Here is a 16,991-nt window from a genome sequence, read left to right as displayed (position 1 = left end):
GAACTGTAAATGCTGTGTGCGTGCGCCTGTGTGTGTGTGTGTCTGTGTGTGTCAGGGAGGAGAAGACAGAGCAGCTCCTGGACTCTAAACACGAGGTGGAGCGTCTCGATCAGGAGCTGCAGAGACTCAAGCAGGAGGTCAGCTCCTCTCCTCCACCTTTCCTCTCCTCCACCCCCTTTTGTCCCTCATCCCTCCTCTTCTCTCCTCCATCCTCTCGCTTTTGATCATCCCTCTGCTGTATTCCTCCCACCATCTGTCCTCCATCCCTCCTCCTCTCGACATCCTTCTATTCCTCTTCTTCATGTCTCTTCTCTCAAACTCTCTCCCACTCATCCCTTTCCACTCTTTTTAAAATGGTATTAATATTTGATTTTTTACAATTGCTCTATTCAGTCAATTCTCCACCCCTCCTCACCTCTTTCTCTCTCCTCCTCTCTCCTCTTTTCTCCTCCTCTCTCCCAGAGCGTGCAGCTGCAGGCAGAGGCCCGCTCGGTGCGTGTGTACCGGGACGAGGTGGACGCCCTGAGAGACAAGGCGGCCAGGGTGGACCGCCTGGAGACGGAGCTGGGGCGCTGCAAGGAGAAGCTGCACGACGTCCACTTCTACAAGACCAGGGTGGAGGTGGGAGCCACGCACACACACACACACACAGACCAACACACACACACACAGACCGACACACACACACACAGACCGACACACACACACACACACAGACCAACACACACAGACCGACACACACACACACACACACACAGACCAACACACAGACCGACACACACAGACCGACACACACACACATGATTATTTCAAACGGCCTGTCTGCTGTGGCCTGGCCTCTCAGGAGCTGCGTGAGGACAACATGACCCTGCTGGAGACCAAGGCTCTGCTGGAGGAGCAGCTGAGCGCCGCCAGGGGGCGCTGTGACAAGCTGCACGAGCTGGAGAAGGACAGCCTGCAGCTCCGCTCCAAACTCCACGACATGGAGATGGTGAGACACCTGTGTGGGAGGTGGGGGTGTGTGTGTGTTTGCATGCGTGTGTGTGGGAGGTGGGGTTGTGTGTGGGAGGGTGTGTGTGTGGGAGGGTGTGTGCATGTGTGTGTGTGTGGGAGGGTGTGTGTGTGTGTGTGTGTGTGGGAGGGTGTGTGTGTGTGTGCTAACCCTCCTTCTCCCCTCAGGACCGGGACGGGGATAAGAAGCGTCTGGAGGAGCTGATAGAGGAGAACATGCTGCTGGAGATCTCCCAGAAACAGAGCATGAACGAGTCTGCTCACCTGGGCTGGGAGCTGGAGCAGCTGGCCAAGAACAACGACAGCAACGACAGTAAGACACACACACACACACCATCTCACACACAGACACACACACACATGGACATACACATGCACACAACCAGTCCTAACTGCTCCCCTCTCTCACCCCAACAGCCCGGAAGTCGTTTGTGTTTGAGATGAACGAGTGTGCGTCGAGCAGCCTGCTCAAGCTGGAGAAGGAGAACCAGGCCCTGCAGAGCACCATCCAGGAGCTGAGGCAGGCCTCGCTGGCCCTGGAGGAGACCCAGCTACGCAACCTGGAGCTGGACAGGGACAACCAGGCTCTCAGCAAGAAGGTAGGACACCGCTGGACTGCACCCACATAGACACACTCACCAGGGCTTTGTGCCTGTGTTGTCATCGCGTTGTCTGTTGTCATTGTGTGCCTGTTTGCGGCTCTGGCTGACCTTGACCGGCGGCCATCTTGTGTGTCTGCAGCTGGAGCGTCTGCAGACCCTGCTGGATCAGGAGAAACAGACCAATCAGGACATGGAGAGCCTGGGGGAGGAGCTTCTGAAGGACAAGCAGCAGCTGGAGAAGGAGAAGCACAAACTACAGACTGATAAAGACCGACAGGTAGAGGAGCACACACACACCAATACACACCAACACAGTAGGGAACATACAGGGATCACACTTTGGGTATCTCACTGTCATTGCTCGTTGCTCAATGGGTGGAGCGCTTACCATACGGGCTGAGGCCCAAACACCGCGGCCCGGGTTCGAATCTGGCTATTTCCGCATGTCTTCCTCTCTATGTCTCTCCTGTGCATTTCTGTATCTATCTCTGTTCAATAAGCCATGAAAAGGCCAAACTCGTTCTCATTTGAGTCTCCCCCCCCCCCCTCCCCCCCTCCCCCCCCCCCCCCCCCCCCCCAGATCGTGGAGCTGGAGCAGGAGAAGCAGCACCTGAGCCAGGCGGTGAGCTCGCTCCGCCAGCGGGCGCAGGCCGACAGCGAGGCGCGCGTCCGCGAGGTGGAGACTGAGAACCGCGTCCTCCACCAGACCATCTCCGACACGGGGACCAAGCTGGCCCGCCTGGAGGCCCAGGCCCGGCTGGCCAGCCAGGAGCTGGAGGACCTGAACGAGAGGAGCCAGCGCTGCGAGGAGCTGGAGAGGGAGGCGGGGAGGCTGGAGAGGAGCAGGGAGGCGCTGCAGAGGGAGGTGGCCTCCCTGAGGATGTCCTGCGAGAGGACGGAGGAGCTGGAGCAGGAGAACCGCCGGCTGAAGAAGCTGGCCGACACGGCCCAGAACGTGAGCCTGCGGCTGGGCAGCCTGGAGGCCGAGCACAGGGTCCTGGAGGAGGAGAACATGGAGCTCAGGAGGAGCGTGGAGACCCTCCGGCCGGCCTCGGCACGCCTGTGCCAGCTGCAGGTGGAGGGGGAGGAGATGGAGAAGGAGCGGGAGGAGCTGACGCGGGCGCTGGAGGAGATGAGGGGTCAGGCCAAGAGGGCGGAGAGGCTGGAGCTCAGCTGTGCCAGTCTGACCCAGGAGACTCAGAGGCTGCAGGAGGCCCTGGAGAACAAAACCAGCCAGAGCCAGAGTCTGGAGAGGGAGACCCGGCAGAGCCAGGCCAAGCTGGAGCAGCTACGCAGGGAGGTAGGTGGACCAGTTAGGTGTACTGCACGGGCCAATGGGTTGCTGGTTCAAATCCCAAACACTGTTGGGACTTTATTGATGTCTGATGACCTTCCATGGACCGTAAATTGACCTTGAACGTAGGTGGAGGAACTTCGCCAGGAGGGGAAGAGACTGGAGGGTGTGGAGCAAGAGAAGAGAGTGCTGGAGCAGGAGCTGAGCCAATCAGAGAAGGACAGGAAGCAGCTTGAGAAGGAGGGACGCCGTCTGAGGCAGCAGCTGGAGGAGAAGGAGGCGGGACTAGAGGAGAGCACCCTGCGATTGGTCAGTCTGGAGAAGGAGGGCGGGGCCTTGAGCAAGGAGCTTGACAGGCTGAAGGAGGTGTCGGGGCGGGTCAAGGAGCTGGAGAAGGAGAACAAGGATCTACAGAAACAGGCCACCATCGACAAGCGGACGCTGGCCACGCTACGAGAGGTAACGTCTGTCGGTGTTGGGGACATAGGTCAGGGGTGGGGTTAAAGGTCAGGGGGTCAGGGGTTGATGCAAAAAACACCCCACGATCGAGCAGCAACCAGGCTACACAACAACAGATGTGTCTTCAGAGGACCAGGTCTAGATTCTCAGATAGTGGGGAAGGATATATAGCCTTTGGGGTTTTGGACGCATACACCTAGTCAGTAGCTGTTGTTGTGGGTTTGCTCTGACCTGCTGTGTGTGGGGGGGGGGTGTAGGAGCTGGTGAAGGAGAAGCTGCAGGTGCAGCAGCAGTGTAACAAGCTGGAGACTCTGAGCCAGGAGCTGGAGAAGATGGGCCTCAACCGAGAGAAACTGCTGCAGCAGGAGCACAGCTGGGAGGACAAGTAAGACACACACACACACCCACTCCCACCTGAACCCTGTTAGTGCTGGTTGGTAACCTTCAGCTTGTTGTTGTCACCTGCTCCACGCTGCCCCCTACCTGCCATGCCAGGTACCAAGGGTGAGTCTTGGGTGCTGTGTCCTTGATGTCTGTGTGGTCTTCAAACATTCTCTCCGTTGAATTGAACGTTGAATTGTGTGTGCCTCTCTTTGTCTTGGTACTGGTGCCCCTGTGCACGCTGGTTTTCTGTGTGGTGGTTTGAACCAGAGTGACTCTACCCAGAATGTATCTCCAAGGCATGTGCAGTGTGCTGCTATAGGTCTATTTCTGCCTTATTATAGTTATGACATGCCCTCAGAAGTGGCAGATTACAGACCACTGCTGGACTCATTTCCTGTGGAATGTTTTCTGGACAGCAGATGGTTGGTTGCCTTTCTCTGAGTGGTGGCATGGCATTGTAGTCTTTCAGGAGTTGTAGTCCGGTTGTGAGCTGAACCCGGGACTTGTGGCTCCTCAAGGAGTGATTGTTTCCCATGTGCTTCAAGGATTCGTTTTCCTTCTGATATTTATATCCTGGGAGAGATCGTCCTGTCAAGTGAATTCATCATTAACACTGAGACTTCTTCTCTCTAACTGTTCAAATTCTACTATGCACTACTAGACACTATTGGGTTAAAACTCTGCTGAAGTCACTCTCACATTCCTATACTGTTTGGTAATCCGTTAGAGGGTGTGTGTGTGTAAGAGAGTAATGATATCTGGTTTCACCACTTGGCTGGGGTTTCCAGTGTCCCAAGCTCCAGTAACGGCACAGTTCAGCCTGAGGGAAGACAGCAGCAGTAAAACATGGTCTGGTCTGATCCTGGTGTCTCCTATTTGGCCCTGCCACACACTGCTGTCCTCCAAGACCCAGGGGACTGTCCCCTATCCTGTAGGCCACTCCAGGACCGTGCCATCAGATACATGATACATACCCTCTGAACGAATGGATCATTAAATGCAAGTCTGCACCTAGGTCCTGTTGGTAGTTCTAGTGGGAAACTGTGGTCATCATGAGACTGTCTGTCTGTTTGCACCCATCAGTAAGTACAAGTTGTTGGAGAGCAAGATCGAGTCGACCCTGAAGAAGACTCTGGAGATCCGGGAGGAGAAGATCCTGAGGCTGGAGTCACGTCTGGAGGAGTCCAGCAGCCTCAACCAGCAGCTCCGCACTGAGCTCAGCACCGTGAGGACCACATACACACACATATACACACATATATATACATACATACATAGACACACATATCCATACACACACATACATACCCCCCCCCCCCCCCCACTGCCAGACGGAGACAAAAACACACACACACACACAAGCACACATGGTGTATGTTCCCCATATCCAGTATCCTTGTGTGTGTGTGTGCAGGTAAAAAGGACCTTGGAGGCTCTGCGCCAGCGGCAGGAGGAGGAGCAGGCCCACAGCCAGAGCTCCCAGAATGCCGCGTTGCAGGGTCAGGGGTCAAGGCAGGGGGTGGAGAAAAGGGAGGTGGAACAGAGGGAGGCCACAGCAGAGCTGCTCAAGCTGAAAGACCACCTCATTGACATCGAGAAAAACGTGAGTGGTGGACACAACAGGAAGGGGTGGAGCCTGTTTTGAATTAAAGGATTTGATTGGCTTAGGGATTACGGACTATTGTGTCAGCCTGTTTGTTGACATGCTGAGTCTCTGTTGGAAAGGGAACAACATTTAATAATTCCTGTGTGTGTGCGTGCAGAATGCAGCGCTGCAGACAGAGAAGCAGCTTCAGAAGGAGCAGCAGAGACAGCTGGCCTCCCAGAACTCTCAGCTCAACAACCAGACGGTGGCGCTGCAGAGACAGACCACCAATCTGCAGGAGCAGAACACTGTTCTACACACCCAGACAGCCAAGCTGCAGGTACACACACACACACACACACACCCAGACAGCCAAGCTGCAGGCACACACACACACCCAGACAGCCAAGCTGCAGGCACACACACACACCCAGACAGCCAAGCTGCAGGTACACACACTCAGAATCATCAAGCTGCAGGTACACACACTGACAACCACGCTCCAGACCTCCAGACACAACCGCTAACATCTCCCCTCCATCCCCCAGGTGGAGAACTCCACCCTCAGCTCCCAGAGTGCATCACTCATGGCCCAGAATGCCGTGCTGCAGGGTCAGGTGTCGGCCCTGGAGTCGGAGTCGGAGGCGTGGCAGCGTCAGCGCGAGGAGGCGAGGGCGGGGCGCGAGGGCGTTCTGCAGGACCACGAGCGTCTGCTCGGCGTGCACGAGAGGCAGGCGGCCGAGTACGAGCATCTCATATCCCAGCATGCAGCACTGAAGAGCAGCCAGAGGGCTCTGGAGCAGGAGCACCGCAGCCTGCAGAGCAAGTAAGGCCAACACGCACACTGCAGGCCAAGTAAGGCCAACACGCACACTGCAGGCCAAGTAAGGCCAACACGCACACTGCAGGCCAAGTAAGGCCAACACGCACACACACACACTGCAGGCCAAGTAAGGCCAACACACACGCACACTGCAGGCCAAGTAAGGCCAACACACACACACACTTTGAGGCCCAGAAGCAGGTCAGGGCAGGCTGTGTGACCCCTTCATGATACTACTGTAGTCCCACGTGTGCCTGTGTAACAAGCTCCAGGGTGGAGCTGCACGGCCAGCCTAGCCTTGGGAGAGGGGGTTATATTTAGTCACCACATGCTCACATTGTAAACATGCATTCACCCAAAGAACAAAGCACGCTCCCTGACCTTAACTCCTCTCTCTTCTCCTCCTCTTTCTCTCTCTCCCACTCTCTCTCCCCAACTCCCTCCTGCTCTCTGCTCTCCTCCCCATCATTTACTTCACGCTCCTTCCTGTGCCACTCCTCCTCCTCCTTCTTAATTGGTCCACTTCTCCACTCCTGCTTTCCCTCCACCCCTGCTTCTCCTCCGCTCCTTCAGGTACATGGTGATGCTCCAGCAGAAGGAGGCTCTGGAGGATCTGGAAGGTTCTCTGGAGAAGGATAGACACAGTCTGCAGGAGCAGATCCACACAAACAGCATCCTCCTGGAGGAGAACTCAGGCCTCAGGGGGGAGCTGAGCAGGTCAGACACGCACACACACACACACACACATACACAAACCACCACAGTACACCCTCAACATTGTCCTGAAGCCTCCCCTACAACCATCCAGCTATACAGTTCTGCCCTCTGCTGGTCATGTAATAGCTTGGTTGACTGACGGAGCTCAGTGGTAAAGCATTTGACTGCAGATCGATAGACTGCCGGTTTGAATCTCTTGCATGTCGCTTTGAATAAACACGTCTGATATTCAAATGTATTATTATTGAATGATGCGTGCTACTTAACAAGCCCCTCCCCTGTCAACTTAGACCCTCCCCTTCACCGTTAACCCCTCCCCTCTCCCTCAGGGTCAACCAATCCCAGAGCCAGCTGACTAAGGAGTACGAGGGTCTTCAACTGCACACCAAGGAGCTGAAGACCTCCCTGAACTCGGCCCAGCTGGAGGTCAACCGCTGGCAGGCGCAGTACGACCAGCTGAAGGAGCAGCACCAGGGCCTGGACATCTCCATGACCAAGCTGGACAACCACTGTGAGGTAGGACCGCGGAGGGAGAGAGCCAGCGCGTTTATGTGGGGGGGGGGGGGGTGTTTGGGCTCTGCACGTTTGTGCGTTTCCAAAAGTAGGAGCATTGTGTGTGTTTGTGTTTCCAAAAGTAAGAATATTGTGTGTGTATGTTTCTAAAAGTAGTAACATTGCGTGTGTGTGTGTGTGTGTGTGCAGCTGCTGACCCGTCTGAAGGGGAACCTGGAGGAGGAGAACCACCACCTGCTCAGCCAGATCCAGATGCTGAGTCAACAGAACCAGACCCTGCTGGAGCGCACCATGGAGAGCAAGGAGCACTACCACGAGGAGCAGAAGCTCTACATGTCAGTGTGTGTGTGTGTGTGGTGGCAGGGGGGGGGGGGCTTGTTTTACTAGCCTTGTGGGGACCAGAAATCCCCTCAAGGATGGTAAACTAAGAAAATATTGACCTTGTGGGGGACCCGTAACTTAAGTAGCTATTTCTAGGGGGTTTTAGGGTGGTTGGAGCTACAAATAGTGTTAGTTAGACTTACTTTAAGGGTTGGGGTTCGGAGTTTTGGGTTGTTTTAAGGTTAGGAGTTAGGTTTAGGCTTCGATTTAGGGTACAGGTTTGGTTTTAGGGTTAAGGTTAGGTGTTGGGGTTGTAGGATAGATAAACAAAACATTGGTGTGGTGGTAGCTTCCTACTTGAGTGTTTGTGTTAACGCTCCTCTCCCTGCGCTCCGCAGAGACAAGCTGAACACCCTACGACGACAAAAGGAGAAGCTGGAGGAGAAGATCATGGACCAGTACAAGTTCTACGACCCTGCGCCCAAGAAGTATGACACGTCTCTAGGTTTCTGCTTGTCAGCAGGCAGGAGACAGTGCTGCGTCTCCAGTTCAAACTACTGGCAGAGATAGAGTGGGAGAGAGGGAGGGAGGGAAAGATGTAGGGAAGGAGGATAACACAAAGCATAATCAGGTGTGCACCGTGAAAATTCAAAAATTGAGGATCCCATTGGTTGAGCCAGATGGGAATGCAAAACTCACAGTACTCTGTTCTGTTTGAACAGTATAGAGTGGGTATGATCTGGTTGCTTCACATCTTCCAAGTTCCTCTTCATCTTTTCCTGTGTGACCTTCTGACCTCATATCCTGTCTGTCCCACCAGGAAGAGCCAGTGGGTGGGGGCTAAAGCCCTGGCTAAGCTCATCAAACCCCGCAAGGACAGCAGCTCCAGAGAGAGGGTTCGGTCTGCCGCTGACCTGCCCCTGCCAGACACCCCCACTCTGGACTACCCAGACGGATTCCCCCCTCTCCCGCCCCCACCCCTGCCCCCTCGCCAGTCCCGCCTCGGATCGGACCCCCCCGAGGAAAACCACACCCACAACAATTCTCTCAATAACTCACAGACCTCCACCCACTCCATCAGAGGTAAGTCCAACAGCAGGACCGTAAGTTAGACAGTTAGACAGACTGTTTGTTAGACAGTAAGTCAGACAGACAGACGGTAAGTCAGACAGACAGACAGTAAGTCAGTAAGACAGACAGACAGTTGGACAGACAGACAGTAAGACAGACAGACAGTAAGTCAGACAGACAGACTGGCAATATGACGGTCAGTAAGAAGGCCTTTCTAAGCAGAGATCCTGTAGTATTAGAGATCCTGTAATAACCCCTCTATGGGCTGCTGGCGTTCCGGAATCAGATGTGTGTGGTCAGAGTCGGGGTCTAGTGTGTGTAGTCCCTCCAGGCTCTCTCTTCTACACACACACACACACACTCAGCTCTGTCACTTCCTCCACTGCCAGTTTAATGACGGTTTTACACAGAACTGCGAGGCAACATAAAGGCGCAACATTCCCAAACCTTGATCAGGCTGTGTGAAAGGGCAGGCAGGCAGGCAGGCTTGTGCTGTGTTTGCAGGTGGCACCACCTCCTACTTTGAAAAAATCACTGAATGAAGAAAAACATGAAAATACAAATAAACATCAAACCCACCCGCTTAACAAACCCCATTTCTTTCCAACACTTGGATGGAACTTGTGCTCCACTAGAGGGCAGTGCACACACACACACACAGTCTCTCTCCCGCATTACTTTCAATCTGGTTTTCTTTCTCAGCATGATGACTGGTTCTGTTAGTTCTACTTAGGTTGTAATGCATGTTTACTAGAGTAGCGTTGGGTTCTATTGCATGCCATGACGCCTTTACTGTCTCTGTTGGGTTGTTTGGGGATCATTCTATGGGTAAAGAGTCACACCATTAACAGATTTCTCTCTTCCACTTGCTCTTTTCTCTTTCTCTCCTTTCATCCGACCCCTCATCTGTGTGTGTGTGTGTGTGTGTGTGTGTGTGTAACATAACACATTCGCCACATGTAGCCCCCTCCCCAGCCCCCCTCTCGACATCACCCTCCTGCCCCCTCTCCATACCCCTCTGTGCCCCCCTCTCTGCCCCCCCCTCGACATCACCCTCCTGCCCCCGCACCATAGCCCTCCCTGCCCCCCTCTCGGCCCCGCTGGCCCCCCTGGCCGCCAAGCGGTTCAGGTTCCTGCGCAGTAAGAGCCAGGAGAAGGAGCGGGGCCCCCGGACCCCCGCTGCTCGGGGCTCTCTCTCCAGGAGGCTGCGTTTCTGGTCCTCTTCTGACATCATCACCACCTGCTCTGTCGAACCTCTGGGGCCTGGCGAGGCCTTCTAATGCCGCTGCTATCTTCATCATCATCATCACCTTCATCTTCAACAACATCTTTGTCATCTTTACCTGTACTCACCCATCCACTCTCTCCCATACTTTTATTTATTAGCCCTTATTAGTATTCTCCCTGAAAAAGGCACACACACACACAAGCCCACACACACACTGTCTGAACTGTGAGCAGGTTCTTGAGGGGCCTGTAGCTATCCTGGCCTGTCTGGACTCTAGAACGTGCAGTAAGTAGTCCTGCCAGCCTGGAGCTCCTAGTACAGACAGCTTTACCACAGCTGGCTTTGTCTGTATGTGTGTGTGTGTGTACGTTTGTGTGGGTGTACGTGTGTGTGTGCGCACCTGTGTGTGGACATTGTGTCCTGGCTTGTTCTGTGAGCATGTCTGTGTGTGGAAGACAGGATGGAGGGTTTAATCTAGTAAGTGGGGGTTGGTCGAGGCCACCACTCAGAGCTAGTGTAATCTAGACAGTCATAAATCTACTGTATGTAAGGTGAGAGGACACGAGGGCTGCATGCATGAGAGAGGTGGACGAGGGGGGTAGGAGAGGGGGGCAGGGATAGAGGGGGAAGAAGAGGTAGAGAGGGGAAAGTAGGGGGGGTTGACAGATTAAGGAAAGAGCCAGTCTCTGGCAGAGCTGTAGTCACTGAGCACATGATGGTGTGTCTGTCTTCCCCCCAGACGTCACCATGCTGCCTCACATTGTTCTGTTCTACCCACCTGTCTCACCCATCCATGCTCCTCTCCCCCACCTGTCTCACCCATCCATGCTCCTCTCCCCCCACCTGTCTCACCCATCCATGCTCCTCTCCCCCCACCTGTCTCACCCCTCCCTGGTCTTCTCATTCTGCCTGTCTCACTTCCTCATGTCCTGAGAAAAAGAACCTTGTTCAAGACACATGCTGCTTACATGCGTGTTACATGCTGTCCTCCGTCCTCACTTGTGTACCTGCTCTTACCGTGTCCTGTCTGCAGCGCTGTCGAGTCACGTGAAAACTCTGTGTGATGTTTCAACTGGAAGGGTTCAGTGATTGGTTCATCAGTGTGAGACACCTGTAATTTATGTGTCAGGTGACCACGGAGGTTCCAGTTGCAGGAAGCTGTATCCGACACCAGGGGGCAGTAGTGAGAGTGTCAACGGGGGTGCAGCCGAAGACTTCTCCTCCAGGAGGAGAGGAGGAGAGCTGGGAGCCGTCTCATACTCCACCCCCTCCAACCAGACCTCCACCCCTGCTCTCACCCCCGGCTCCAGGCCCAGTCGCAGGACCCGAGGTAGCACAGATTGGTTTACATGTTGAATGTGTGTGCAAATGAAGAAAAAAAAACAAAGGAATAAAATCAGAGTCTATTTAAATTATTAAAATGTACATTACCTTTTTCCAACAATGTCACTTGCTGCTTTGCCACCGACTAGCCCCGTGTCACAGCAGCTTTGTACTGTATCTAGGCACAACACAGCTCAGACACACACCTTTCTGAAATCAGATGGCGCTGATTGGTCAGTCATCAGCCAATGGGGCTGCTCAGAGCCTCTGTGCTTCCTGGAGAGTACCTCAGTCACGACCCAGCTGTCTACAGGGAACACACACACACACTCCAGCAGGAAGCTGCACACACACACGATCCAGTAGGAAGCTAGCTGAGGCCGCAGGCTACAACAGCCTCACTAGGCCTTCATTACCTATGGCTCCATATAATGTATCTGGAAGGGAAAATAACAGCACTATTCATTTAACACTTACACGGCTGGTTGGTCCCAGTTGAATGATGGGAATCAAAGTAAACAAACAGCAAAGCTGTACACAACAGAACATCGTCTCACCAACGAGTTCCTCTGGTTTAAGCAAAGAAAGTTCCAAACTGTCGTCTGGGGGTGCTGTGGTGTCTGACCGTCTCCTCCCCCACACCCAGGTCTGCTACACGACGACGACTCCCGCCTGCTACCCTCCGACACCCTGGGGGGATCTGGTCTCCATGGAAACACAGGTAGAGGAGCGGTTGGATCGATGTGGAAAGTTCCTTGAGTGCCTTCTTGGTTTCTGTCACGACACACTTTCTCCCTCAATCAATGAGTTCCTCATTATCTGAGTTTTGTTTATGTGTGGCGTGTGTGTGTCTGTGTGGTGTGTCTGTCTGTGGTGTGTGTGTGGCGTGTGTGTGTCTCTGTGGTGTGTGTCTCTGTGGTGTGTGTGTGTGTGTGTGTGTGTGTGTGTGTACAGGATATAGACCAGGCTCTGCCGAGCTCAGCCACAACACCTCCAGCAGCAACTCTCCTGTAAACTGTCGAGGTGACAACTTTACCCCACAACACTGTTATTGCACAGTTAGATTAGATGACTATAGTACTAAACTGTTACTATAGTTCTACACTGTTACTATAGTACTACACTGTTATTACAGTACTACACTGTTACTACAGTACTACACTGTTAGATTAGATTACTATAATACTACACTGTTACTATAGTACTACACTGTTACTATAGTTCTACACTGTTACTATAGTACTACACTGTTATTACAGTACTACACTGTTACTACAGTACTACACTGTTACTACAGTACTACACTGTTAGATTAGATTACTATAATACTACACTGTTACTATAGTACTACACTGTTACTATAGTTCTACACTGTTACTATAGTACTACACTGTTATTACAGTACTACACTGTTACTACAGTACTACACTGTTAGATTAGATTACTATAATACTACACTGTTACTATAGTACTACACTGTTACTATAGTACTACACTGTTACTGTAGTTCTACACTGTTGCTACAGTACTATACTGAGACTGTAGTACTTTCTTTAGCACTACACAGTTTCCACAGTACTACATTGTGACTACAGTATAATGTTTCTGCTACATGCTATACTCACAGTACTTCACTTTGACTACAGTACTACATTGTCACTATGTAACTCCAGCTCTTTGCTCTTTAAATATCAAATACCACCACCAGAAGCACTGCATACCATGTCTGCACTGATATTTACTGTTTAAGGTCTACCCTCAAAAAGCATGTCTGAGCATGTCTGGTTCTCTCTGCCTGTCTGTGTGTGTGTCTGTCTGCCTACCTGTCTGTCTCTCTCTGCTTGTCTGTGTGTGTCTGTCTCTCTCTCTTTCTGTCTCTCTCTACCTGTCTGTGTGTGTCTATGTGCCTGTCTCTCTCTACCTGTCTGTGTGTGTCTGTCTGTCTCTCTCTGCCTGTCTGTGTGTGTCTGTCTGTCAGACTCTGTGGAGCGACTGCAGGGTCGCTCTGCCAGCATGTCTAGTGATGACATGGCAGGTCTCAGCCAGGAAGCCTCCCAGCAGTCACTGTCCCGCAGCTCCACCCTCCCCTACGACCCCTCGCCCCAGAGAGGCTCGGCCCGCCCCGGCCTCGCCCCCGGCCTCGCCCCCGGCCTCGCCCCCGGCCGGAATCGTCCGTCCTCCCCCGGCAGCCAGATGGTCACCCTGGAGGAGTTCCTGTATGAGAGCAATACTCTATCCCCGCCCACCGTGAGTACTGACCACGCCTCCACAGACTCATGTGTCCTATCACAGCCGAGGAGAGGTCAGCATTAGCATTGTGGAGAAACTTGGCTGTGTGTGTGTGTGTTTAGTTTTCAACAGACTATAAAGCACTGGTACGCATTCCTGCCTGTGCGTCATGTTATGATGATATCGGTGATGAAGTTATTAAGAGTAATTGACAGACAAACTAACGGATTGCATGAAATGTGATCGTGTTTGTAAGGAAGGAAGCAGGATGGAGGAATCAATTGTGCTGTTTGTTTTACAGCTTGTTTTAAGGCTTTTTGTCTCAATTAAATTAACCAGTAGTTGATTGGCTGTTTGGCTGGTGGCCACTGCCTGTTGTAATAAAGGGCCATTCAGATAATTGTGTGAGCGTATGTGTGTGTGCATGTGTGTGTTTAGATTGATGGCTTTACGACCTGCTATGCTGTAAACATGTTTTACTTGGTAAATGCATGATGGAGTCTCTCACAACGCACACACACACACACACACTCTCCACCACACACTCATCTGTGGTCCACCCAGTTCTGTTTGTAATGTTTAGAGTGAGATTAGTCTCTCTGTCCCTCCTGTGTTCATCTAAACAAACGGGCTCTGATTGGATCAGCCCCTTAGCGCTATGCTGATGTCACTAATCCAGGAAGTTTAAAATCTGCTGGGAGTTCTCATCCCCTGACAAAAGAAGTTAGTGAGGGTTAGGAGAGTATGTGAAGCTGCAAAGTTTGAGTATCTAACCCTGTGTGTTTATTTGTTTGTCTGTGTGTGTGTGTGTTTGTGCGTGTGTGTCTATCCGTCCAGGTGCAGACAGGCAGCAGAGAAGATCTGATGACTGAATATTTCACCAGGGGTCCGGGGGGGGAGAGGGACCGAGCCCCCCCTGGCCGGACCCCTCCCCCCCGGGACGGCACTAAAACCCCCACCAGCTACGTCACCCCCACCCTCAAGACGGGGGGCGGGGCTAACAAGCCAGGCCAGAGCGTTAAGCCCAGCATGCGTCTGCCTGACTCCGCCCCTCCCGCCTCTAACTCTCAGACCCTCCCTCACAGGGCCAGCAACGGGCTTGGGGGGTCAGGGGGGACACCTGTGGGCCGACCTTCCTCCGTACACTCCCCTGTGTCCCGGGGGGGCGGGGCTGGTAGTGGTTTGAGTCGAACCTTCAGCCTGGCGTCAGCTGACCTGCTGCGGTCCAACGGGCCGGACAGCTTCCGTCCTGACGGTGCCCTGGAGGGTGTCGTGAGGAGGCCCGGGGCGGGCTCTGGGGCGAGGGAACGCCCCCTGTCTGCCCGACTGGCAGGCCCCACCACCAATCAGCATGGAGACGGAGGGTACTCCCCCCTAGCCCCGCCCCTTCACCACTCATCCTCCCTGTCCCTGCCGCCGGACCGCCACAGCGCAGCAGGGGGGAGGTCAGGAACCAATCGAAACAGCCTGTCTCAGGGGCGATCCGCCCCCCAGCAGCATCGCGGGGAGGTTGCCATGGTGACGCCGGTGAGGGCGGTTCCGGCTCTGCGTCTGGAGGAGGCGGAGGCGGAGGGAAGGGTGACGTCCGACTCTTCCCTGTTGAAGAAGACTGAGGGGGGCGGGGTGGGCTGTGGGACAGAGGAGCCACCCAAGACTGCTCCCTCCTCCCCAGACCCCAACGACGACCCCCAGACCGTCTGGTACGAGTACGGTTGCGTCTAGACGTCTGGGGTGAGGACTAGCCTACAGGACAGCTACTGCCACGGTGGACTGTGCAGGACTGGAACACACACACACGCATGGCTCGGTTCCCTTCTGATTAATTAACCCAACCTGTAATTGACTGGTTCACAGCTGGACATCTACACCCCAAAGAGACCACTGACCCCCCCCTGCCCCGCCCCTCTCCCCAGTCTGCTGTCACAGCTGTACTCCTCCAGTAACACAGAAAGAGATGAAAGGCACTAGAGACATGAATGTTTGCTCCTTCCTCCCACGCCAGTTCTGCTGATCACCACCCTCTCTCAGGCTCCCCCCCCACCCCCCCACCAGCCGAGCCATGTGGTCCCAGTTCTATTCTGACAGGGGACAGAAGGACACTCAAGACGGAGCTTGTCGACCCCTCCCAGTGTAATTACACCCTCCTCTCGGTCCTCACGGCGTCCCAGCATGCAGCTCTCCAGGGCTTTACTGGAAGGGTTTCCTCCCTGGCCGCCATGGCTGAGTCCTGACCACACTGGCTGGCCCAGATCCTACTAACACTGGTCAGCCTAACTACGGGGTAGAGGATGCAGGGAGAGAGAGAGGGAGAGAGGGAGAGGGGGAGAGAGATTGTAGAATAATGAGAAGCAGAGAACCAAGACAGAGAATAAAACCATGTATATCCCTGCTACTTGTTGCTGTTAAAATGTTCTGTAAATATGAATTCTGGGTTCAAATACATTCCTAAGAGCACTATAGGAAGAAGATGATGAGGATGACGATTTACATGATGAAGTAGTCAATGCGTCTGAACACTGGGTTTCTGCGGTCACTGTTGATGCCGTTACTACACAGTCGTGGTTGTAGAGTTCTTGATTATGTTGAAACACTGAAACAAACCTCACGAAAGGCAATAAGACTTCCAATGTATTTATTTATGTTCTTCAGACTGATCTTTTGAAATGACTGTGTCCACTGTCTTTGTTTGATTGGTGTGTGTTGGCTTTGTGGTGCAGTTTGTACTGGTGCACAGTCTGGCTACAACACTCATCCCACTTATGTCTCCAACTTCCTGTCCAGACTGGATTCCTATTTTCTGTCCAATGAGGAGACTTGTGTCTCAGTCCAAATGTATACCACTTTTAAAGACCTACTGAAACAGGTCCAACATTGGAGATTTCTAAGATATGTTAATAAGTGATCAAATGTAATAGTCCACTGGTGAATCCAGGCCTGGCTGCAGGAGATGTATGTCTTCTATTGGGAAAGTGAAACTACCACAAGGACCTGAGATGCTCTCCCAGATCCAGCTAGCTCTTTGCAGACCTGGCCCAACCTGCACACAAGGTCCAGACAAACAAGCAAATCTGTTTCAGGGCTGTCTTGACCAAACAGTACTGGGATGAAACTGTGTCATCCCAGCGTGCTTTGTGACTGGAATTAATTTAATGAAAATGCTTTTGTTTTCATAGTTTCATGTGAGAGAATTTTCCTGACCAAAACTATTTGACCCTTTTTAATAATAAAGTTTTGTAAACTGAAGCCTCTTGTTGTCTTTTTGTTGTCAGATGGTTGAGAGAACTTTTTTTTTTTGCAGTTAAATTATTCTAACTTAAGTAAATCATTTCATCTTTTTACTTTTCCTGCGGTCATCGGTTGTCACGCTCTGCGCAGCACAAACACGATTTCACGTTTGTGAAAGTAAGTGTTTATGACAAAACAGGGAACCC

At 52.9% G+C, this 16,991-nt stretch overlaps 1 protein-coding gene across 1 annotated transcript; it reads left to right on the top strand.

Annotated features, from left to right (window-relative positions):
• Positions 1 to 5: 5 nt before the first annotated feature.
• On the top strand, positions 6 to 16,803 carry ccdc88c (coiled-coil domain containing 88C; the record flags this gene model as incomplete). Its single annotated transcript, XM_047051407.1, has 23 exons — positions 6 to 137; positions 463 to 621; positions 845 to 991; positions 1,180 to 1,324; positions 1,429 to 1,610; positions 1,753 to 1,890; positions 2,194 to 2,913; positions 3,037 to 3,366; positions 3,624 to 3,751; positions 4,834 to 4,975; positions 5,165 to 5,353; positions 5,514 to 5,675; positions 5,884 to 6,161; positions 6,732 to 6,875; positions 7,205 to 7,391; positions 7,578 to 7,723; positions 8,108 to 8,197; positions 8,530 to 8,792; positions 11,138 to 11,338; positions 11,978 to 12,052; positions 12,286 to 12,354; positions 13,310 to 13,578; positions 14,398 to 16,803. Coding segments are annotated over 23 exons (5,181 nt in total), but the record flags the coding sequence as incomplete, so codon positions are not given.
• Positions 16,804 to 16,991: the final 188 nt, after the last annotated feature.

The sequence above is a fragment of the Hypomesus transpacificus genome, chromosome 3, assembly GCF_021917145.1.
Source record: "Hypomesus transpacificus isolate Combined female chromosome 3, fHypTra1, whole genome shotgun sequence".
NCBI lineage: Eukaryota > Metazoa > Chordata > Actinopteri > Osmeriformes > Osmeridae > Hypomesus > Hypomesus transpacificus.
The sequence above is the reverse complement of the archived record's forward strand: the minus strand, read 5'-3'. Positions and strand labels throughout refer to the sequence as shown.